At 41.1% G+C, this 25,777-nt stretch overlaps 1 protein-coding gene across 4 annotated transcripts in view; it reads left to right on the top strand.

The window, feature by feature from the left end:
* Positions 1 to 25,777, top strand: part of SASH1 (SAM and SH3 domain containing 1) — a 287,239-nt gene that overhangs the window by 222,400 nt on the left and 39,062 nt on the right. For 3 of the 4 annotated variants that reach the window (XM_030928910.1, XM_030928912.1, XM_010375568.2), the window contains exon 8: positions 398 to 499. In XM_030928910.1, the coding sequence (XP_030784770.1) occupies positions 398 to 499 (102 nt within the window). Of the gene's footprint in view, positions 1 to 397; positions 500 to 21,404; positions 21,779 to 25,777 lie in introns of those variants that run through there. The other variant, XM_030928911.1, reaches the window with a different exon arrangement.

Consider the following 25,777-nt stretch of genomic DNA (forward strand, 5'->3'; position numbering starts at 1 on the left):
ACATACTTGGGAAGGTAATTCAGAGGCCAAACTACAGACAATTTCTTTATAATCAACCTGAGGAAACATAAGTGTTGATGTTGGAGGGGGAAAGTGAAAATTCTTTCTGGAACACAGGATACAAAGAATCCATTTTGCCTGTTGATTTGACTTAGATGAAAACTCATAGGGCAGGGTGGTTATCTTCCTCTTGGTTTTGGGAAAGGTGTCTTTGGCTGGCACTTAGTTACCAACACTGGCATGAATCATGAAGGTACCCAAAGTCATCTCTCTGCTGCTTGAGCACAAGATTGTGAACCAGGAACCTAGATGTATTATTTGAGTCATTTCCTTGTAAAAGGTCTGGCCAGTGTCTGGCCATTCTTTCCATTTCAGTATCCATTTCTTCTTGTTGCAGCTCAAGGAATACGAGGCCCAGCACCGGCAGTCGGCTGCCCTGGACCCTGCTGACTGGCCAGATGGTTCTTACCCAACATTTGATGGCTCATCAAACTGCAATGTGAGTTTACCATGTCTTTGACATCTTGATCACCTATACTGATAAGGGACAATCTTCACCATTTTAGCCTTTGGATTTCTTTTCGCAACTTCCAACTCGCACCTGGGTCTGCAAAGAAGTGTCTGTTCATATAGATTGCTTATTTTCTCTACCTGACAGAGACTCATCTACAGTCCTCATAGTGTTATCATGCTGGGGGTTTGTTTTTTATTTTTATTTTTTATTGCAGTAAAGTATACGTAACATGACGTTTACCATATCAGCTACTTTAAAGTGTTCAGTGATACTGATACTGTTAATGATATTGATCATTAGGTACATTCACATTGCTGTGCAACCAGCATCATAATTTACTTCCAGAAGTTTTTCATCATTTCAAACAGAAAGTCTGTTCTGATTAAACAATAACTCTCCCTGCACCCCTGCCTCACCCACCTCCACACACACCCTGCCCCTGGCAGCCACTGTTCTATTTTCTGTCCCTGTGAATTTGACTACTCTCAGTAGCTCATATAAGTTTAATTATACAATATTTGTCTTAGTGTGTCTGATTTATTTCACCTAGCATAATTCCTTCAAGGTTCATCCATGCTGCAGCATGTATCAGAACATCATCCCTTTTTATGGATAAATAATATGCCACTTTATGTGTATACCACATTTTGTTCATACATTCATCTGTTAATGGACACTTAGGTTGCTTCCAGCTTTTAGCCATTATGAACAATGCTGCTATGAACACTGGTGTACAAGTATCTCAGAGTCTCTGCTTTCAATTCTTTTGCACATACCTAGCACATACCTAGGAGCAGAATTTCTGGATCATATAGTAATTCTGTGTTTACCTTTTTGAGGAACCGCCATATGTTTTTATTCACAGTAGATGTATCGTTTTACCTTCCTGCCAACAATTTACAAAGGTTCCAAATTCTTTACTGTCTCATCAACACTTGTAATTATAATTTTTTGATAATAATTATCCTAATGGTGTGAAATGGTATCTCATCGTGATTTTGATTTGCATTTCCCTCAAGCATGTTTTGTATGTTCATTGGCCATTTGCATATCATCTTTGTAGAAATGTCTAAGTCTTTTGCCTGGTCTTCAGTTATGTTGTTTTGCTGCTATTGTTAGGTTGCAGGGGTTCTTTGTATTGTTTGGATATTAATCCCTTATCAGATATATGATTTGTAAATATTTCCTCCGACTCTGTGGGTTGCGTTTTAACTCTCTTGATAGTGTCCTTGATGCACACACTTTTAAATTTTGAAATCTAGTGTGTCTATTTGTTTTTTTGTTGCCTGTGCTTTTGGTGTCATATCCAAAAAATCATTGCCAAATCTAATATCATGAAGATGTTGCCCTCTGTTTTTTTCTGAGGGTTTCGGAGTTTTAGCCTTTAAGCTTAGGTTTTTGACCTGTTTTGAGTTAATATTTATATATGATGAAATGTATGGGTGCAACTTCATTCATTTGCATGTGGATATCCAGTTTTCCTAGAACCATTTGTTGAAAAAACTATCCTTTCCTCATTTTATGGTCATGGCATACGTTTTGCAAATTAATTGATCATATATGTGATGATGTATTTCTGGGCTATTTTATTCCTTTGGACGATCTCTGTCATTTTGCTAGTACCATGCTCTTTTGATTATGATAGCTTTATAGTATGTTTGAAATTAGGAAGTATGACACCTCCAATTTTGTTCTTGTTTTTTAAGGTTTTTTTTTCTTTCAATTTAAAGATTCCTTGAGATTCCACATTAATCTTAGTTTGAGTTTTTCCATTTTTGAAAAATATATCATTGGGATTTTGATAGGAATTGCAATGAATCTTTAGATTGACTTGGGTAATGTCATTTTAACTATATGAAATCTTCCAGTCAATAAACATAGGGTATCTTTCCATTTATTTATGTCTTCATTAATTTTTTTCAGCAGTGTTTTGCAGTTTTCAATATATAAGTCTTGCTTCCGTAATGAAGTTTATTTCTAAATATTTTATTCTTTTTGATGTTATTGTAAATGACAATGCTTTTTAAATTTTTTTTCAAATTGTTTATTGCTAGTGTATAAAAATGCAGTGGATTTTCTTGTGTTGATATTCTATCCTGTCACTTTGCTGAATTTATTAGCTATACAGGCTGTGTGTGCATGCGTGTGTGTATATGTGTGTGGGCGCACATAGTATTAGGGTTTTCTATATATAAGATCATGTCTTCCGGAGGCTGAGGTGGGAGGATCGCTTGAGCCCAGAAGGCCAAGGCAGCAGTGAGCTGTGATTTTACCACTGCACCCCATCCTGTGTCAAAATAAAAAAATTAAAATTAAAATAAAAAAACAAGAAAACAAGATCATGTCTTCTGCAAATAATAATAATAATAATAATAATAATAATTTAACTTTTTCCTTTCCATCTTGCATACCTCATATTATTCATACTGTTTCAATATGACCAAAACAGTGCTTCTTATTCTACAAGTTCCATAGGGATGATAGGAATGAAGGCTCCAGAATTTCATATAGCCTTTTTTTTTTTTTTTGGATAGAGTCTTGCTCTGTCACCCAGGCTGGAGTACAGTGGCGCGATCTCGGCTCACTGCAACCTCCACCTCCCAGGTTCCAGTGATTCTCCTCCCTCAGCCTCCCGAGTAGCTGGGACTATAGGTGTGCACCCCTACACTCAGCTAAGTTTTGCATTTTTTAGTAGAGACAGGGTTTCACCATATTGGCCAGGCTGGTCTCGACCTCCTGACCTCGTGATCTGCCCGCTTCAGGCTCCCAAAGTGCTGGGATTACAGGCGTGTGCCACTGCGCCCGGCCTCATAAAGACATTTTAAGGTGTCGTCTTCACAATGTGTGGAGCAGAAACAGAAGGAATTACCTCTTTTCATGTATTATATAGTTTTATTTTGTTTTTTAGGTTATCTTACCCTTAAAATTTGGAAACAACCCCATCTCCCTGTCTTCAGTCTCTTGTCTTTTACTATCTATGTTCCATACAACCAGTCATCTTTCTAAAACATCCGTCTTCTCTTGCAATTATGTTTTGAAAAGGCTGATGGTTTTCCATTTCTATAAGATAAATTCCACACTTCTTGGCACACTTAAAATTCTATGTGTTCTGGCTTTAATCAATTTCTTAAATCTCATATTCTATTTCCACACCCAATACCCTCTGTGCCAGACATATTGGACCTCATATGCATGACTGAACAAACCTTGTACTTTTCATTCTTCAGCACTTTAACTCACATAATTTCTTTATCTAAAATGTTTTCCTCCAAATTTTTCCTGGTGAAAATCTGAGTTTTTCAAGGTAGAGTCCAGCTGTTCCTTCCTCTCTGAAACTTTCCTTCCCGTCCTCAAGCGTATTTATTGCTTCCTATTAGGTGCTTTTGTTAAACTGCCTTTATAGATCAAACCTAAACAGTTATCCTAGTATATCAAAATTGATTGTACATATTTCAGCCTCCTTGGAAATAGTGACCCCCTTGGGCAAGGAAGACTGTATTTTTTGTTTCTCCAATGTCCAACTCCTATAGAAATATTTCAAGAAGAGCATTATATTTGAACATTCATTCTGTTGTTGTTGTTGTTGTTGAGACGGAGTCTCACTCTGTCGCCCAGGCTGGAGTGCACTGGCGTGATCTCAGCTCACTGCAACTTCTCGGCTCAGTGCAACTTCTGCCTCCTGGGTTTAAGCAATTGTCCTGCCTCAGTGTCCAGATTAGCTGGGATTACAGGCATGTGCCACCATGTCAAGCTAATTTTTCTATTTTGAGTAGAGATGGGGTTTCACCATGTTGGCCAGGCTGTTCTCGAACCTTTGACAGGTGATTCACCCGCCTTGGCCTACCAAAGTACTGGGATTATAGGCGTGAGCCACCTCACCTGGCCTGAACATTCATTCTTCCTGGCTGCTTTAAAAGCATGTTTTATGTTTTGCAACTACAGATTCAGTCTTTATCTTTTTTAGTATCTAAGCAACAAATGGCGGTTTATCAGAAACAAATATAATCCTTCCATCATCTCCCAGTTTCCTGAATCAAGCACCAGATTTTCATTGCAGCTAAAAAACAAAGGATTATGAATTTGAAAGCCCTGTCTGGTTTACTTTTGTGTGAAAGTGACTGAGACATTACTGTTTATAATAATAAATGTATCATAGGCCAGCCAGCAATGTGTCCTGGGACGATGAGGTAATCAAAAGAGCCGTGTCCATGGTTTTCAATGTGCCTTTTTGGGTCTCTGATCCTCAAGTCCTAAAGTCTAACATAATGTAGATGTAAATCATGAACCTAAAGGATCATGAGGAATAAATACAGTAACTCAGGACCAATTCAAACCCAACTTGGGGGAGAAAACAAAGACTCAGTTGTCCATACTGGATCCCTTAGTATCAAACTCACTGTATACTGCCGTGATTAATAGCATCTGAGTCAAGGGAAAGGTTAAAAGTCTTTGTCCATTCAGAGAAACAGGACTGTAGTAAAACCTCACCCACTTAGACTTCAAAGAGAGGAGCTTGTCTTGTTTAGGAAAAAGTTAATATAAGTATTATCAAGCATTTAGAATAAGCTGCTAAGAAAGCATTATTAAGCATTGGTTTATGAGACCCCTTTCAGAGGGCTAGTCAGAACCATTACCTGGATATAAATTGTGAGAATGAAATGGGTTCTTCTTAATAGTTGGAACATTTCATTCTCTTCAGCATTTCTCGGTTCATTTGGGAGGCATTTATAGAGCCCTTGCTATGTAGCAGGCATTGTGCTAGATGCTTGAGTTATAAAAGTAAAGGAGAAAGAGACAGGTCCTGTTCTGACAGTTAATGCTTTAGAGCAGAGGTTAAAATCACACCCGTGTGGCAGGCACAGTGGCTCACGCCTGTAATCCCAGCACTTTGGGAGGCTGAGGCAGGCAGATTACCTGAGGTCAGGAGTTCGAGACCATCCAGGCCAACATGGTGAAACCCCATCTCTACAAAAATACAATAAAAAATTAGCCGGATGTGGTGGCCTGTGCCTATCGTCCCAGCTACTTGGGAGGCTAAGGCAAGAGAATCTTTTGAACCCAGGAGGCAGAGGTTGTAGTGAGCCAAGATTACAGGACTACACTCCAGCCTGGGCAATAGAGTGAGACTCTGTCTCATAAAATATATATAAATAAATAAATAAAATAAAATCACACTCATGTGTGTGCACACAGATTTGAGATGCCATGTACACATTTGTATTACTAACTTCTTACCAAACTGTTTCTTCATAGATGGCTCGCAAATAAATTCAGCCTGTCTTAGTTAGACCTAGGGCCAGAAATACCATATGCTTCCTCCTCTCAGAGCACAGTCTTCCAGAAGTTCTGAAGAGTGACTTCTCTTTTGGCTGAGAGGTGTAGGTGATGATAGGCTAGTCAGCAATGCAGTTTTTTGAAGCAGTTGATTTACCCTGTGTATTTTGCTAGCTGACTCTCTGCCAACACCCATGCCAACCTCTGGTCATGCTGTTCAGAGCTACAACCCACCACCATCACCACTGAAGTTTGCTTGAACTTGATTGTAATCCTAAGGTATATATATCACCCTTGCCCCTCTTACTCTGGCTTTAGCCTGTTCTGCATTTTTATGAAGAGTTGGCCAGAAACCCCGTCCAAAATATTCATTCGCATTATTTTAGATTTGCCGCTATGGCAGAGCAGTTAATTTCAGAATTCAGCCACCACGGGCTATAGGCACTTTGAATATTTTTTGTGCAAGGGGTGGAGCTTTTCTGTTTTCTGTCAATTCCTTTCTAGAATACAGAGATGTGAATAGCCCACTGGCTCGAATCAGGAAGGCCCAGGCCGTGAAAGTTTTAGGGATCATAAGGCCTTTGTCACCAGACTTCAATGCCTATATTGATGCCTCTCATGCCTTAGGATTTCATTTGCATTGATTTCATAGGCTTCCCCACCCCCATCGCTGAAATTAGATAATTGCGTGTTGCCTCACAATAAATCCATATGCACATTCCTAGTTTCCAAGAGTGTAAAGTACTAAAGATAGTTACAGGGGAAGTGAAAAATCGCTTTCCCTTTGCCAGAGAAGAATCTGTTTTGTGCTGTTTTCCATTAATAATAAACTTATGTTGGGAGTGCTAAAAGTTTTAAAAGAGATTTTTGGTTGAGAGCTTAGCTCTATTTCTTATTAAAAGTCTGCACATTTATGTTATTATTTTTCATTTTAATTTAGTTTGGTAAGTTTATTTTTTCCTTTGCCTCCTGCAAGGAGGAATGATTGTAAGAGTTCTCAAGCTTTGTGCACTAAGGTTCAGTTTATTTTCTAGTTAAGAAGACATTTAAAGAAATTATGATCTCTGTTTTACAGGGTTTTCTAGTTTTTTACTAACATAAGTTGTAGTAAATCATAGTTTTTCTGTTTTTAGAAAGCTGGTGGGCAAGAGTTAGTGATCTATACCTAGTACTTGAATATTAATTAAAATGTTTGCTATGAAAGATCTTTCCAAATGAGAGATCATGTGATGGCAATCTTATTTAAAATGTTTTAAGAATATATATAATGTATGAAGAAAAATGAAAGCAACAACCTTGACAAGAAGTGCAAGATGGGCTAGAGTCATCTTTACCGTTCAGTAGATTTTTCACTTCATGGAAAAATGTGTTCCAGGAAAAGCTGGAATTGTGTTTCTGTAGCTGGAGTTCCTTACCAGGATGGAGCACCCCTAGGGAAACGTTGTTGTGAGTGAGTAAAGCAAGTCATCGTTTCATAACTGATCACTTTTGCTTTTGGGGAGTTTCAGAGTTGGGAAATATTTGTGCAAAGAATGTTATACAGGAGGCTGAGGCAGGAGAATCGCTTGAACCCAGGAGGTGGAGGTTGCAGTGAGCCAAGATCATGCCACTGCACTGCAGCCTGGCAACAGAGCAAGACTCCATCTCAAAAAAAAAAAAAAAAGAATGTTATAATTGTGGCCTTATAACCCCACCATACCTCCATGTGTGCACTCTTCATAGCCTTCCATTCAACCATATGCACCTTTTTGTCGCTAATTGGGTTTGAGGTGGAGAGAGCCATGTGTTTGAACTGTGTCCAAAACTTTGGACAACAGACAGAACACCGTGGAGCTATTTTCAGTGTTTCCTCGATTGAGGACTTCCAAGGTCTCAACTAAAATATCCCAAGATTATAAGATCTTTCAGCTGGCACCTTTTAAATCTTTTTGGGACTTTCTAAAGTTGTAAACCATAAACATGTCCCTCTCCAGTGGCCAGGTTTTACGTAGAATTTCAATGTCCTGCCTTAGTAACAGACATTGTCTTCAAGCCAGAGCATTCAGGTGTGAAGTTTTGGAAGGAAAGGTAGTCACAGCCCTAGTCGAAATAGAACATTCTGAAAGATAATTTATTAATAACAATTCTGGTATGTGCCGAAAGCCAGGGCACCGGCAGAAGTTCCTTTTAAGTGGTTCTTGGGGTAAATGGCTTAATTTCCATTATGAAAAAAGAAAAGGTTAACAATATAATCCCTTTTTATAGAATATGGCGTAAGAACAATGCACACACTCATAGGTGGCCTGAGCATTTGTGATTTCACTGCTTTCTGGAGCAGAGTGGCAGCATCCATCTACTTGTATAACCACTGTCCTCTTTTTTAGAATCTGCTATTCTGAGCTCAACTCAAAATTTTAAAGATCGACTATTCTTGCTGTGTTTATTTTGAATTTTTTTTTACTAGAATAACTTTCAGACACTATCTTTAGGTTAAAATCTACCAGAAGTTTTATTTTTACATTTCAAAGGTGTTAACGTATAAACCGATATCATTAGCTTCATCATATGGAGAAGTCTGACTGCAAAGAAGATTTCTTTAATGGCAGCATATGATGAATTTACAAAATCTGCTCCCACCTATAAATGTTCCCAGCAATCTAAAAAAATGTGTACGATTTTTATAGTTTTACTGACTTGGATGGCAGTGGATATTGATTAGATGCATAAATTTTGTGAAGAGTGACACATACCATAGTACTTGAGTTGGCGTTGTAGATACAGTGAAAGTATCCCCAAGAAAATGATGGATTTTATTTCTGCTGTCTTTCTCTTCTTGTAATTATTCATTTATTTTTTGAGAAGGAGTCTCGCTCTGTCACCCAGGCTGGAGTGCAGTGGCGTGATCTCGGCTCCCTGCAACCTCCACCTCCCGAGTTCAAGCGATTCTCCTGCCTCAGCCTCCAGAGTAGCTGGGATTACAGGCATGCGCCATCATGCCTGGCTAATTTTTTTTTTTTTTTTTTTTTTCAGTAGAGACAGAGTTTCACTATGTCGGCCAGGCTGCTCTCGAACTCCTGACCTCAGGTGATCTGCCTGCCTCGGCCTCCCAAAGTGCTGGAATTACAGGCGTGTTTAATAAGCAAGTTTAAGAGAGGATAGATTCCAAGTATAAAAATAACTTTCATTTCTGAATAAGCATTTTGCATTTTAATGGCGTTTACTTTTTTTTTCCCCACTGCATCTCTTTTCCTAAGGGATCTTTTCATAACTCTGAGTATGTGGGTTTTAATTTAAAAGGGTTCTAATTGGCAAAATGCTTTTTGGTTTACAGCTAGAAAATGATTCTACTTATTGAAGCTCTAATGGTTGTCTTAGGCTCATGTTCTTCAGTTCTTTATTTCTCACACAGAAGAAGAGTTTACTTGCTTGGTTTATAATATGACCAGGAGAAAGAAGAAACAAAACATAGCAATAATTTATCAGAAGGCATTTATGCCCTGTATTCTTGGGACAGGTATCAGCAATTCTGTTTACCATGTATGCAGTATTACCTTGTGTAGATGAACCCTTTTCAAAAATCTTTCTACATGTAACTGTTAAAATTAACTTTTATTGGCTGTGTGTGGTGGCCCATGCCTGTAATGCCAGCACTTTGGGAGGCTGAGGCAGGAGGATCACTTGAGGCCAGAAGTTCACGACCAGCATGGGATCTACATAAAATAAAAAAGTTAGCCAGGCATGGTGGCACACGCCTGTAGTCCCAGCTACTGAGGCTACTCAGCTACCAGGCTGAGTCGGGAGGATTTATTGAGCCCAAGAGGCTGAAACTGCAGTGAGCTATGATTGCACCACTGCACTGCAGCCTAGGTGACAGAGTGAGACCCTGTCTCAAAAGAAAAAAAAGTAAAAAAAAAATTTAAAAATATGAAATAATGCACACTAATCTTAGTCTTTTAATGTGTTTGAGACCTTCATATGATTATTCTGATTTTTATGGATAATTCTTATAAATTTTCATTTTATTTGGCTGGGTAGGAGATTATCAGAGGAAATATTACTCTGTATTTTAATAAAACCATGATTCTGAAACTAAAATGCTAGTAAAATTGGAACATATTTAAGTTCTTTTTTTTTTTTTTTTTTTTTTTTGAGACGGAGTCTCGCTTTGTCGCCCGGGCTGGAGTGCAGTGGCCGGTTCTCAGCTCACTGCAAGCTCCGCCTCCCGGGTTTATGCCATTCTCCTGCCTCAGCCTCCGAGTAGCTGGGACTACAGGCGCCCGCCACCTCGCCCGGCTAGTTTTTTGTATTTTTTAGTAGAGACAGGGTTTCACCGTGTTAGCCAGGATGGTCTCGATCTCCTGACCTCGTGATCCGCCCGTCTCGGCCTCCCAAAGTGCTGGGATTACAGGCTTGAGCCACCGCGCCCGGCCTTAAGTTCTTATTAAAAGAGTAAAAGTAATAATTCCTTTAATCTACAGCTTAGGGTGAGACTAAAGGAAAAATCAATCCATTGGAAAAATATACATAGTGAGATGTTTTAAGAAATGCCCATTTTGTTCCATCTGGTTATAAGCTGCCCAAAAGCCATTGCTTAGGTGGCTTCTTGTCACTTCTCTTCTGCCCTCTCATTCCCAGTCTTCTCCCCCAGGCAGGGGCCCAAGTTTTCAGGCGTGTATTTGTTGAGTCCCTTAAGATCGCCATGTTTCCACAGAGTTACACAAGAAGGAAGCTGTTGCCTCTACTAGTCCCTGGAAACCAGGCCTTCGCCCTGCGTGGGCAAGAGAGGAGACTGGTTAAGCTCAGACTTGAGTCAGACCTTGGGCTCAGATCCAAATCTCCCACCTATTAGCTCTGCATCTGTGGCCGGGCACTTCATCTCTTTGTTATTTAATGTGAAGATCTTCTGCCCTTCCCGTCAACTGCCATTCTTAAAATATTTGAGTTCCCATAAAAGTGCTATTTTTGTACATACCATTAACATGGTAGTAATGGCTTATATTCATGTATCAGCAGAGAGGCCAGAATTGTCAGGACAAGCTTAATGTAAAAGTGCGTGTTTACTTGGTTATACTTTTACCAAACACATAATCAATTTGTTTCCTATTTCAGAAGGTATTACCGTGTAAGTGGGTTTAAGGGTGGGCCTGGTATGGTTTTAGTAAGCATGTTTGGATGGAGTACTATCTGTGAAGTGTGAGTAGTTAATTGTACTGAAATAATATAGGACCCTACAGTGCTGATGACGTGGTCTCATGGAGTGTGTGGGTGTGCGTTCCATACCTGTTATGTCAGAAGGCACTCTCATGGCAGGCCCATCTGGCTCTTTGACTTTGGGAACTAACCAGGCACATCTTTATCATTACTGATTTCTACAGTTGCAAGAAGTTGAGGGTGCTTGCTGCTTGGAGGCCTTCCTCGACATATTAAGGGCTGGCTGGACTTGATGGCTCACGCCTGCAATCCCAGCATTTTGGGAGGCCAAGGTGGACAGATTGTCTGAGCTCAGGAGTTCTAGACCAGCCCGGGCAACATGGTGAAACCTCATCTCTACAAAAAAAAAAAAAAAAAAACACAAAACAAATTTAGCTGTAGTCCCAGCTACTTGAGGGGCTGAGGCGGGAGGATTGCCTGAACGAGGCTGTAGTGAGCTGTGTTCATGCCACTGCACTCCAGTCTGGGTGACAGAGCAATAACCTGTCTCTAGAAAAAAGAAAAGAAAAGAGAAAGAAAGAAAAACATATCAAGGGCCACACTGATAAAAACAAATGACACAATAACCAGATACTATATAATCTGAGGATACCTATTTAAAAAAATTAAGATAGATTATGGATACAGTTTGGTCTGTTGTTTCTTTCATTTGGTTGAACCTTGTGGAACTAGAGATACTAGACAGCTTTTGACCTATGAAAGTGGTGATTTCCTTTGTCCAACCTAATACATAAATACTAAAGAGGATATGCCACATTTCCCCACTAGCTGATTATATTTCAGTACAGAAATTTGTAATCTAATTCAGTTTAGAGATTGGCATTTCAATTTGCAATCCCAGTTTCTTATTGTGCTCTTGGGAACAACCCTGGAGAAGTCGGGGATAAGAAGATTTCCATTACTTGTTCAATGTTATCGATTCATTACGTGTCAATTCCTTGTTAAATCATTTGCCCTGGTGCCCATCCTTATTTAATGGATGGGTTGGGGAGATACCCAGGCCCTGTTGTTGTTCGTATGTAGAATTCAGACTGTGGGCCGTCTCCAACCTGAGCCTGCTTATTAGAATCATACGTCGCCCATCACTTGTTTTGAGTTCATTTTAATGTTGTCACAATTACCCATTGTATCAAAATTCTTTTTTTTTTTTTTTTTTTTTTTTTGAGACCGAGCCTCGCTCTGTCACCCAGGCTGGTGTGCAGTGGCGCTATCTCGGCTCACTGCAACACAATTCTTAGAACGATAGTCATCAGACAAATCATTTGGAAAGCGATATTTTAACACAACCAAATTTTTTTACAGTATAATCCATATCCAAATATCCTTTTATTCACTTCTCGATCCCATTCATCTCCCTCTTTGTACCACACCACACTCCTCACTTTCCAATCTTCACTCTACTATTTATTATTAGTATTATGCTAATAGCATCACATAGTTTATAAAAGGATGCAAATCACTTCTTACACTGTGCATTTGACCCAAAGTGTAGGCTGAAAGAATGCCATCTTGAGCATTCTTTCATTTATTTATGTGCAAGCATTTATTGAGGACCCACTATGTGCCAAGTCCTTGTACACAAGGAGCTTGAGTTTGAGAAAAGGAGCCAGATTAATAGATGGCATGGTTGTGGACTTCACTGAGATTTTCCTGCCTATTGTGATAGGTGCACACAGGAAGTGCAGCAAGCCCCAGCAAAGAGGGTCTGGGAAGCTTTCCCAGAGAAGGTGGTTGACACTGAAGAGGAACTTTCAAGCAGAAGGAGAAACGTGTGTCAGGAGAGGGAGCAGCAAAGTCAGAGGTCTGGATGAAGAGCTGAGTAAATCGGAAAACTTGGGTAATATGAGAAAATTGGGTCAAGTAATATGAATCATTTCTCTCTATCAGTATTTTGACTTCTGGGGTATAGATTCTATTCTTTGCTTATTTTATTTATAAATTGGTTCTCTAATAGGTTGTTTCCTTATTTCTGCAAACTTTAAATTTATATCATTTGTGTTTTTTATCTTGTTTTTGAGGTCTCATTTAATTGAATTCATGTTCTTATTAAATTATTTTATAGATGGAAGCAACTCTTAGGACTTTCTTCCTGTTCCTTGAGTTATATTTTCTCCTGATGAAGTGTTGAGAGCAAAAGATTGGCTTTCTGTTTTTATCTATGCTTCTTTTTCCCCCCTTCTTTGCCATAGTTTGTTTGTACAGTTGTCATGCTTTTTTTTTTTCCATCTTGGTCCTGTTTGGGTGGCTCTGATCACATTCTCTATTTGTGCTGATATTGAAGGTTATGTTTCGACCTGTTTGCCATGCTATCTGACAATAGATTTTTTTTTCTCCTTTCAAGATACACTTGAGGGCTTCATTTTGTGGTCCATTTATGTTTGTTGTTGCTACAACCTGGCCATGATATATGGTGAAATGTGGTCTTCACTGGGATACCTGGACTCTGCCTTTTCTCTCCTGAAACTGTGTTGAATGTGCCGTATCGTAATTTATGCCACCTGGTTCATAGCCGGGGTAATTGGTGGAATATAGCCATTCTGCCTTTCATTCATTTTTTGAATTTTAGAGGCTGTATTTCAATCAAGAACAGCCTGCCCTGACTTCCCATCATTTCACTTATTGCTCTTCTGCAGCCATTTCCACTGCTCTTAGGCCAGAGAAAGATAAAGAGGCCACACTGTTTCCTTCCAGATCTGGAGTCACATAACAGGGTTCTGCGGATTCCTGCTAGCCTGGCTTTTGTAGAAGTTGGGGGCCTTTTCCAGTGAGCTTCAGAAATTTCTTTCTTACCTTGGTCGTGGAGTTCAGTACATTAGATTATATAGCTTTCTTTGTTTGGTTGCTCTTGGCGCAATACTTTTGCTAGTTTTTAGTGTTTTTTGTTTGTTTGTTTATTTTTTCTTCTTGGGGGGCTTTTCTCGTTTTGTTAGTCGTTGTGAGAAGAATATTCTGTGGTTCAGTGTTCAGCAGAGTTCATGACCTGATAGTTTTGCCAATTGGATGACCACAAACAACCTTTCTAGCTCTAAATAATTCCTCTCTGAAGGTATTTAGTCTAGATTTCTTCAATGTGAAACTTGAAGTAAGTTTGCTTATTTATCCTGCAAACACAAGGAGATTAACGTTAAGGTTGTAGATGTCAGTCTAGGAGGTAACATTGGACCCTCCCTCCTCCAGCTTCGACAGATGACCAGTGATCTGGTGGCATAAGTTTGGCTTGGAGGAATGGTCTTGGTGGACCCCCTTCCCTCCATTGCCATTTGGCTCCATCAGTTCTCTGTATTTCTACATTGCCATTTGCCTAGACAAGGTTGTTTGGCAGCCCTGTCGGAGAAGTCATCATGCCTGATCCATGAGTCATTCAGCCTAAGATGCCATAAAAGTAATGTGACTTTGCAGACACCACCCAATCCCTTAGGAGACTTAACGGCTTCTGGGATGAACACTTTCATCAGCTCCAGAAACTAGTGCCTTAAACACATATGTAATTGCCCTACTTGGCAGTCCTGTTCTGAATCATCCTTTTTCCATGGCATGTGAGAATTGGATGCCCTTGGGAATGAGTGGGTTTGGTGTTTTGCTTTAGTCTTCAGTGTGTCTGATCCCATAGATTTGCTTTGGATAACACTACCCCACTCTGAACAGAGGGACCTGTAGAGCTGTGGATACTTTGTTTCCTAACTCATCTATTTAATATGAAACAATGCGTTTCTCTGACCTATGGTCAGGGTGACAAAGCCCCAGGCAGAAATGTCTTCCAAAGATTTACAGAGTGAAGGAGAAGCCAGTCCTCTTTCCTCTACTTACCACTCTCTCCCCCGACCCATTCAGGAGGAAAGGCATTCTCTGCTCTGTGACATCCTGCAGAACTGGGGTGGGAGGATTCACTTTTGTTTTAAGCCTCCCGAGATCTGGCTGTAGGACTCCTGAGATTTTATATTTTTCTCCCTTCTCCTCATGGGGGCGATTAAAAATGATTCAAAGTTAGTGAGTTTAAGAAATAGATTACAGTTGATTAGGGAACATAACATCCATTTGCTGCTCCTTTGGTTTTATGGTTAAATTTTAAAGCAGTCTCTTAAGTGAATTAAGTGCTGACAAGCCTTTGCCCCTAGGGAATGGTAATATTACCTCAAATTCTCACATATTTTTTCCAAATAAAACTATCATGTAATTATCTTCTCCTCTCTGCCGCCCCCTCCTCCTCCGTCTCTTTCTTCAAATCTGGCAACAACTAGTTAATTTTGAAACTGCCAGAGAGATTATTTCAGTGTTCCACTGCACCTCTGGGAGAAGAATGGAATCTCATCTTTTTTTTTCCATATGCTAACAAAAATCTCCTAATTTCAGAGGGCAATGATGTCACCAGCTAATGAGCAGACACTAAATAAATGAGTCCTCCCCTGACTCCTTTGTGATAAAAGAAAAAAAAATTACCCACAGTGTGCTTCATATTTTCTACTGTTACTTCTAGCAACTCATAAACACACTTTTAAGTAACTCTAACTTATTTGAACAGTGAGACTAATATTTTTCTAAGCACGAAGAATAACACATTAACCTGATGACTGTGACCAAAAGGCCTCTGCCATGGCCCCAGAATCAGTGCAGTGCCCCTAAGGTAGGGAGGGACTTTCAGTGCATCACTTTTTGGACCATGGAGGGAGATCAGGCATGTTGGAGAGATTATGAAATCAAGCTTGGGGAAGAGGAGGGCCGGGAAGCTCTTGTTGATTGGTGTCACATGCTGTTTATAAAAGCAACAACATCAGCTGAGCTCTTCTTTGTCTAGATAGGAGGATATCTAAGGTTGGGCTGGGGTGGGTGAGAGAAGTAGGGCCCCAGGACCACCTAAATACTGGACTAGACTCATGTAGGGACATGGAAGTGTCCCTAAACCCATGGCAGGCCCTCTTCCCCTCACGGAAGTGTGCCTCAATTTCCTTACCCAGAGATGAGTCCTCCCACATCGAATTCCTATATCTCTGTGTTTTTCTCATGCAGTTGTCATGGTTGACCTTAACATTAATCATATTTCTGAACTTCTCTTGGGGCTCTCCCTACCCATTCAGACTTCTAGATGATAACGTTTGTAAATCCAGGGAATGCTGGCTTCCTCCTATTGCTATTCCTTGCCTTTCCTGATGTCTTGAATCAGTGCATTCATTCATTCATTCATTCATTTCAATCAGGAAATATCTGTTTAGCACAAACACAGATATTTATTTATCTGAGTGGAAAAGAATATCGTAATTCTCAGTGTTGGTAACTGCTTGTGAGATTTTAAAACAATACAACTTTTCTTCAGAGCAAGTTGTCAATATGTGTCAAAAGTCTTAAAGACACACCCTTTTACCCATCAATTCTACAATCGAATCATCTTTCTAAAAAAAAAAAGTGTTAGATATGTTAGAAATTTTACCACAAAGTGTGCATCCCAGGATTATTTGGAAACAGCCAAATGTCTAATTATGGGGACCATGATATCAGTAAATTATGGTATACTTTGATGACTAAATACTACTGTATCATTAATACATTGTATTATAGTGAATATTTGTTGACATGTGAAAATGTTCAAAACATATAGCTTTAAAAAATGGGCTATAAAACAGTGTGGCTACGGTATACACCAGGGGCCCGGAGTTTCTCTAAAGGAAAATCTTTTGAGGCAGCCATGGCTCAGAGAGGGACCCCACTTACAGGCAGATGTGTTATTTCCACTTAGACGGTGCGTGTAATTTGAGGGAGGATTTGGGGACACTGATAGTGACTAGAGGAGGTGGAGAAGGTAAAGGTCAAAGATCACCCTTTCTTGTAAAAAAAAAAAAAGAAACATCCAGAAACATCAGGGTGTATTTTGTGTGTGCGTGTGCATATGTGTGTGTATGGGGAAAAAGTGGGAAGGCATAAACCAAAATATTAGCAAGTTTTCTATCTGAGTACGGGATGATATGTCATTTCTCTTACTACTTTGTGCATTTTTGCATTCTCCAAATTTTTAATAATATATGTCATGTGTAGTCAGAAACAATAAATGCTACTAACATACAGATGTGGAAATGAATGTGGTCAGGCTCATTGTCTGCGTGACAGTTAGTGATGGGCTAGGGAATCTAGCAATGACAATATATGTGCTAAGTCCTTGGATAAAATATATTTAATCTAAAGGAGATGAGGAGCAAAGCCAGGAGGGCTTTCCAGAGGAGTAAATATGCAGACTGAAACTTGAAGGATGAGTAGGAGTTAGGGGTGTGGATGCAGTCAGCAGAGCTGTTTGCAGAAGAGGAGCCGTCAGGGCAGTGAAGGGCATGGGGTGTTTGAGATGCTGCGAGGAAGCAGGGAGTGAGGACCAGGTACTCTGATGCCCTGTCCACCACGTGGTATCTGAAGAATGGAGCACGATGTACCAGAAACTGAATCTGACCATGCACAGTCACATATTCCATGATAAGGCTTTTGGACCTTGTTCCAAGGAGCTAATGAGGAACAATTCCTCACCAGAGGAGTCAGATACTGAAATCCCTTCTCAGCAAATTTGCACACCTACTGTGTTCAAGCCCGCCACCCATAGAACAGGACCAGCAGTGGCCTTTCCTCACAAAGTCTATCCCCCAATCCGTCCCTCACCAGGGAGCTTCCCAGGGTGGCCTGACTCAGTCTAGTCTTTCAAATATCCCACAGTTTACTCTGACACATGGCCAGGGCTGGGAGCCACGGGGCTGGGGAGTCTCAACTTCTTCATTCCACAGTTATCGCACCAATATTTATGGGGTTTCTACTATGGGTGGGTACTAGGAATGCAAGGAGAAGGAGATCAGACAAGGCTCCTGGCCTGGGGAGCCTCCTGTTTTCTGAAAGTTAAGCCATGGTACGTCCTCACAAAGGGCCCAACATTGAGTATCTTGATAAGTACCTGAATCACCCCCTGAGAGGCATGGCAGTGAGGTTAAAAAGGGGTGGACAAGGTCGGCTCTGTCTCCCATCCTCTTAGGACACTCCCCAAGTCCTGTGCTATGAGGAGAGGCCGCTCAGGGGAAGAAGTGGGGATGTATCCTTCCCGCCACCCTCTCCAAAGTATCTGGATAAATCAGTGCACGAACTTCATGTGTATTTCACGTGGAACGAGGACTTCCCTACCTGCCAAGCTCTAGGCTTCACATTCAAGGTCTCGTTTTATCCTCTAGAGAGCCCTAGGATGCTTCTCACTGCCTATCTTAGAAATGAAAGAAGAAACACGCCCACAGCCACACACTCTTCCCATGTGGCACAGAGGGGATCTGAACCTGTGTTGGCTCCGAGTCTTCTCTGTATCTGAACAGCCTGTCCAGAACCAGCCTCAGATGCTGGCCATATGACTAGCTTTCACATATAAAAAGATTGTTGGTTTTTTCTGTTTTTGTTTTTTGAGACGGAGTCTTGTTCTGTTGCCCAGACTGGAGTGCAGTGGCATGATCTCGGCTCACTGCAGCCTCTGCCTCCCGGGTTCAAGTGATTCTTGTGCCTCAGCCTCCTGAATAGCTGGGATTACAGATATGCACTATGCCTGGCTAATTTTTGTATTTTTAGTAGAGATGGGGTTTCACCATGTTGGCCAGGTTGGTCTTAAACTCCTGGCCTCAAGTAATCTGCCTGCCTTGGCCTCCCAAAGTGCTAGGATTATAGGCATGAGCCACTGTGCCCGGCTGGTTGTTGGTTGTTTTTTTTTTCTTTTTTTTCTTTTTTTCTCCTTGGAGACTGAATGTCGCTCTGTCACCCAGGCCGGAGTGCAGTGGCATGATCTCTGCAACCTCTGCCTTCCAGGTTCAAGCAATTCTCCTGCTTCAGCCTCCTGAGTAGCTGGGATTACAATGTGTGCTACAACGCCTGGCTAATTTCTGTATTTTTAGTAGAGATGGGGTTTTACCATTTTGGTCAGGCTGGTCTTGAACTCCTGACCTCATGATCCGCCCACCTTGGCCTCCCAAAGTGCTGGGATTACAGGCATGAGCCACCGCGCCCGGCCTGGTTGTTGGGTTTTTAAGTGGTTTTTGCTATTTACACAGCACCTAAAAGAAAAGTTTGTGAAAATTAGGTGTTGTCTGAACTCTAGTGAGTTATGAATAGAAGACTGCAGACTTAATAATAAGGCTGGGCATGGTGGCTCATGCCTGTGGTCCCAGCACTTTGGGAGGCCAAGGCGGGCAGATCACCTGAGGTCAGGAGTTTGAGACCAGCCTGGCCAATATGGTGAAACCCCATCTCTACTAAAAATGCAAAAATTAGCTGAGCGTAGTGGCAGGCGCCTGTAATCCCAGCTACTTGGGAGACTGAGGCAGGAGGACTGCTTGAACCTGGGAGGTGGAGGTTGCAGTGAGCTGAGACTGAGCCATTGCACACCAGCCTGGGCAACAAGAGCAAAACTCCATCTCAAATAAGAATAATAATAATAATAGTAAAAATATTAAGTCTTTATTGAACTCCAGTTCAACAAGGATTTCACGTACATAGTATTTAATACAACCACACTGTAAGAAAAATGTTACTATACCAAATTTATGTGCAGGAATATTAAGACCCATAAAAGTAAAGTGACTTCCTAGAGAACTTGATAATGAAACCCAGGTTGTTCTAACCCCTGAGACCTTGGGCTAATCCCCTTCCCTTTACCCCAGTCTCACTGGGGTACTCTCATTTTCTTCATTTTTATCCTGTAACGAAGGAATTCGGTGGAAAATGCCTACACTCAGTTTTAAGGAAGTGTGGGCATAACTTTGCAGCACAGTTGTCAGTCTTGGATGAAGAAAGGCCTTGTTGAGTAGATAGTGGCACAGGACCAAAACCATGCAGTCTCAGATTCTGCCCCTGCCATTGCTGTGACATGGGATCATGTATGCAGTTGTTGAACACAGTGCCTGGGAATGGTGAGCTTTGGACAAATCCAAGTATTGGAAGTACAACATCACGAAAGCACCTGGGTCATCAGGTGGTGGCAGGGGAGGGGGAGTTTGTGGGAGAATCAGTTTGTGAAACGGGGAACTGGGCAGTGTAGGGAAGGTGTGGTGAGCCCTTGCAGGAGAAAGAAGAGGAAATTCCATAAAGGTTGGGAGGAGATACTTCTGAGCAGAAGACAGAGTGGGAGAAGGGAGTTTAATTCTTGGCAAGGAGTGAGAGACGCCAGCCCGCCCAGGAAAGAAGAGCAAGACAAGAGCCGAGGAAAAGGGCATGGAGCTCTGGTGATCTGATGCAGAACCTGTAAAGTGTGCACGGTGAAACATGAGCCTCCACTTGGGAGCTTCGTATTCCAATTCGCTTTTGTTGTTGTTGTTGTTGTTTGAGACGGAGTCTCACTCTGTTACCCAAGCTGGAGTGCAGTAGGGCAATCTTGGCTCACTGCAGCCTCTGCCTCCCGGGCTCAACCCATCCTCCTATCCCAGCCTCCTGAGTAGCTGGGATTACTGGTGTATGCCACCACGCCTGACTAATTTTTGTAGTTTTAGTAGAGACAGGTTTTCACCATGTTGCCCAGGCTGATCTTGAACTCCTGGCCTCAAGTGATCCGCCCACCTCAGCCTCCCAAAATGTTGGGATTACAGGTGTGAGCCACTGTGCCTGGCTGTTTTTAGTTTAGGTTAACCCTGAATCCTGTCCAACTCTAAATTTCTGTCATTTTAAGGAGGTACAGTGGTTCATACGCATTCCTGAGTCCTGTGTAGCTAGGTATTTTATGTTGTGTGATGTCCTATAAAGAGATAGGCTCAAGCATCATACATCAAGATTCACCCAATAGGAGGGACATCTAGAAACAAGCAGCTCAAACTGTGCTGTGGGAATAAGTGACTTACCCAAGTAAATGAACTTAGCCCTGAAAAGACGAACGTGACTTGCAGCCCACGTCATGGAGACTTTGTATGGATTTTTAGTCCTGTGTTGTTTAGACAATGTTCTGTTTAAGTAACAGCATGTGCCTAGCGGCTCCCCTGAGATCCTTGAGAAAATTAAATGATCATCTTGTGACACAGTCCTCATGCTCACATTTCTAGAATGCAGGAGAACTCAGATGCTTTGAAACGGGCATTAAAACAATTTGTTAAGAGAGTTTTAGAAGCACCAATGAAGGGGAAATATCCTACATTTACTCTGGTTGTTAAAATTTTAAAAAGGAATGGGGAGAGAGAAAGTGACAACTCTAGGAGAAAACCACAATCATAAGTTTTAATTCAGTAATTTCAAAAATAGCCATCGGAAGGTGTCTATTTTCAATTGAGACTACTCCCTTAAGGGGGTGTTCAGAAGAATGTCTGCAAAAGAGATCTTTTTAAGGGTTAGTCCTTGTCCTCCTTGTCCTGGATTTGCTCAGATTCTCGCGTTCTTTTTTCTGTCTCTGGAATTCCATAGACAGTAATTAAGGAACTGGAGGCCAGCAGGAGGTCAGAGAGCCTTCCTCAGTGAAAACAGGGATTGTTGGCCATGCACAACACTCCCTTTTTTCCTTGTGGTGAATAGGAGATTTGCTTAGAGCTGATGACTTATGCCTTTCTTGCAAGTTATGCAGTTAGCAAGCGACTGGGGAATCAGTCAGCAAGCAGAAAGAAGCTAATTGAATCCAGTGTCTTCCCCTTTCTCCTTCGGATACTGAGCTGTGACGGTGGAGCCTGATCATGTAACTCCACAGAGACATGTTCCAGGAGTGCCTAATCCTAATTTTGAGATTGCGGAGTTGATGCCACAAGAGTGAAGACACTCTCCGAGTGGGGAGGGGGGTGGGAGGTACCAGACGTCTTCAGAATTGCCCCTTAGACTTGCTAAATGCCGAAGCCGGTAAGTCTCTGAATGCGTTTAATGGGAAGGGAAGAATGTGTTTTCTGTTGCTTCAAGTAAAAGTTTTTGCTGCTCCTGCCTATGATGTTTCTCTCTCTTTCCTTCTTAAATTCCTCTAAATTTGCCCTTCTTCCTCTGTTTACTTCCCTACCTGGTAACCCTGAACTTTTTTGCCCGGCATTTTCACCAGTGAAAATGCGTAACTTTTGGGGAATAGTGAATATTATTTTGAGAATTTGAGACAATGAGCATATATGGCTCAGCTGTGAATTGTGGAGGCTTTTCCTGGGGAGGACTTGCATTCAGACAGTGTTGCACATTGCTTTTCATAAGCTTATATCTGATTGGCTTCCTTCTCTTAACTTTAAGATTAATGCTGTGGCACAGCCGACCTAGAAAGCTGAAGCATATATGTCTGATCATGCGCTAGGTTAGACACACCAGTGTGAATTTCACAAGCAAATACATTTCCAGTTTCAAATTGCTTTTCAGAAATGTTTAAATATCTCTCGGTGTTATGTGGCACCGGGGGAGATAAGTGGGCTTACTCTGGGTGTTAATTGTGACAGCGTGTTGTGTGTTTTGAGCTAAGGAAACAAGCTGAGTGAGAGTGCTTCTGCAAAGGGCAGAGCTGTAATCCTGTGATCAGCGTGGTGGTCTCAAGCGGTCCTCCAAAGGGTCTAGCTGCTCCTTGCAAGTTTGTTTTAACATTTATTGCAGCACATTGCCACTGTGCCTGCACAACTGTGCCATATGGCTTTTGGAAAGGATTTGCTCTGCTCTCTGTAGTCCCAAGAACTGTTACAGGGTCCGGTGAAGTATCTGTTGCCTACCAGCAGTGACAGGTTTACTTGGAGCAGTGAGGGGGTGCGTTTAGTGAGCTCCGGCACACAAATGTTTGTACTTACAGATGCTATTCATTTTGTTCCTTTTTTTCTGATCATCCAGCGTATAGCTGTGTTATAAAAAGTTCTCCACGCTGGCTCCATGTCTTTCCTATTAGAACATTGCAGATGTGTCAAGGATACACTTGTTCCAAAAGAAGCTGGGAAGGAGGGAGGCTCCACCCTCCTCCCGGTGCCAAACGGGCCCCATAGGTTCCTCATTCAGCAGTCTGGCCGGCAAATGGTGTGCTATCTCTTTAAAGCGGCTATAGTTTTGTGTCTTGGCTTGGTCAATTTGTTATGGTTTAAAACTGTGGAGCCAGCTGTCTGCAATCTGATGTAATGTTGCTATGGAAACCAGAAATGAAACACTTAAGCATTCACCACAGAATTACTACATATAGCATTAGCCAAAGTAATTAAAAGTTGAGCCATATGGGCTTTCTGCTGGAAAAAGTCTGCAGAGGAGAGGCTGGAAATCAAATGTTTCTGTTTACAATATTGGAAATCCATTTTTCCACAATGTTTGGTGGGATAAGTTGCCTTTTTCTCTTGAAGGTTTTCTGGTGAGGAGCTGTCTATATGATTGAACTCACCTTCTCGTTTAGAAGATGAGCTATTTAACTCTGACCCAGGGTGGGACAAGGGAGGGGAGGCCACACTATCTCATGTTTGAATGTGTGTGAATATATGCTTTTATTTTTTAACTTTAGTTTATTTAAAACCTGTTCTATAATAGTGCTGAGCCTATTTCCTAAAATCAATCATTTATTTTATATACAATGCAGATTTCCTCTCTCTTCTACAAAGTTCTTCACATAGGAAGATTTCTTTTAAAATATACATAGTATTTGAATTTAAAAATTATATATTTTTGATATTTATAAAAATAAAAATTCTCGCCGGGCGCGGTGGCTCAAGCCTGTAATCCCAGCACTTTGGGAGGCCGAGACGGGCGGATCATGAGGTCAGGAGATCGAGACCATCCTGGCTAACACGGTGAAACCCCGTCTCTACTAAAAATACAAAAACTAGCCGGGCGACGAGGCGGGCGCCTGTAGTCCCAGCTACTCGGGAGGCTGAGGCAGGAGAATGGCGTAAACCCGGGAGGCGGAGCTTGCAGTGAGCTGAGATCCGGCCACTGCACTCCAGCCCCGGCGACAGAGTGAGACTCTGCCTCAAAAAAAAAAAAAAAAAAAAAAAAAAAATTCTCAAGCCCCCATCCCTAGTGGTATATTTCCTGAATAAAAAGATGTGCTGGCCGGGCATGGTGGCTCACGCCTGTAATCCCAGCACTTTGAGAGGCCAAGGTTAGGGAGATCACCTGAGGTCAGGAATTCAAGACCAGCCTGGCCACCATGGCAAAACCTCGTCTCTACAAGAATACAAAAATTAGCTGGGTATGGTTGTGTGTGCCTGTAATCCCAGCTACTCGGGAGACTGAGGCTGGAGAATCGCTTGAACCCAGGAGGTGGAGGTTGCAGTGAGCTGAGATCGCGCCATTGCACTTCAGCCTGGGAGACAGAGCAAGACTCCGTCTCAAAAAAAAGAAAAAGAAAGGACATGCTATGTTATTTTCAGCATTTGGGAAGTGGAATATACTTAAAAAGAGAAATATGACATGAGAAATTCAAGATTTACTCTCCAATTTAGAAGAAATGCAAGCCTTTTACAGTGTTTTTGTGTTAAAACAGCTGGAGAGAATTTTTCAAAGGCAAATATTTCACAACTCTTTTTTCCTCTGTACTCAGTAGGAAATGAGAAGTCAACACCTTTCCATCAATATCATGGATGGAGCAATACATTCTTGGGATAGGTTGTTGAACTCAAGTAACTTCTAGCCTGACTTCTAGGAAAATTTCTGTTTAACACACACACACACACACACACACACACATTTCTTGGATGACCTGGGTTTTGTGTTGCATTTTTCTTCATATAAATTGTGCCACATCTATCTTGTCTAGTGTCCAAAACATAATCATGGAAAAGAAGGACTTGGTTGCCATGGTTTGTGATTTGTCAATGACAAACACCTCAAATCTTGATTTTTCTAGAAAAATAAAAATAGCATTAAATCAAAGGTATAAAGAAGTATAATTCGAAGGTATAACTCAAAGGTATGTTTCTCAAAAATAAATGGAACTTGTGAAAACGGTTAAATAAGTACCTGAAACATGTTATTTTTTGCCACAGTGAATCTGGGCAGAGGAAACTAGGACTTTATGAGGAAGGCAACACCTTTAAATCTACTGTCCTGGTTTAACTATTTTGATTTCTCCTTGGAAAGTTCACTCTACTGCATATAATGATTTGTGTCTTTGTGGACTAAAATTTTTGTATTACTTTTTTCTATACCCCATTTCTCTTCTTACTGCCGACTATCCCATGCATGCACATACCCACACCACCACCACCAACCAGCAAACTAGGTATGAGGTATACACGTCAGTAATTTTCATCCTATAACATAGCTTCTTATATTTTGATTACAAACAATCTGTACCTATTTCATTTTCATTTGATTTCAACATTTTTAAATGTGAGGGTTAGAGACATATTCTAGGTTTGTCCCGTTGATAGTTATAGAGACTTTCTATAACACAATGTTGATTATTCTTCCATTAGAATTGCTTGGCTTTTGAGCTACATCAAGAGGGCAGAATGTTTTTAAATGGTTATATGTAATTCCATGCACTGTGGGTTTTTCAGGTGCTGGTTACCCAGAATGAGGGTTAACCAAGTTCTCATTCCTCTGGTTGACCGCTCCAGCCGTTTCATCACATGTCAACAATCCAACCAAGTAGAAATGAAACTCAAACTAGACAATACCATTCTGTATTAGGAACTACACTTATTATTCTAACTTTTTTTTTTTTATTTTCAGTTTTAAGCCTAATTGCCAGCATCCAGTGTAGCTTCTCCCCTGGGAGTCCAGTTCCCATTCTTTATTACCAGGTAACCAGTACTTAGCTTTAATTCTGAGACTTGCAGGCAACATTTTATCTAGGAATTTTGGAGAAATTGGACATAGATATCGATACACTTTACAGAAGAGAAGTCTGAGAAACACTTCTGCCTGGTGACTTGCTGATGTTAGGTTTATAGTTAACCA

The sequence above is a fragment of the Rhinopithecus roxellana genome, chromosome 4 (genome assembly GCF_007565055.1).
Source record: "Rhinopithecus roxellana isolate Shanxi Qingling chromosome 4, ASM756505v1, whole genome shotgun sequence".
NCBI lineage: Eukaryota > Metazoa > Chordata > Mammalia > Primates > Cercopithecidae > Rhinopithecus > Rhinopithecus roxellana.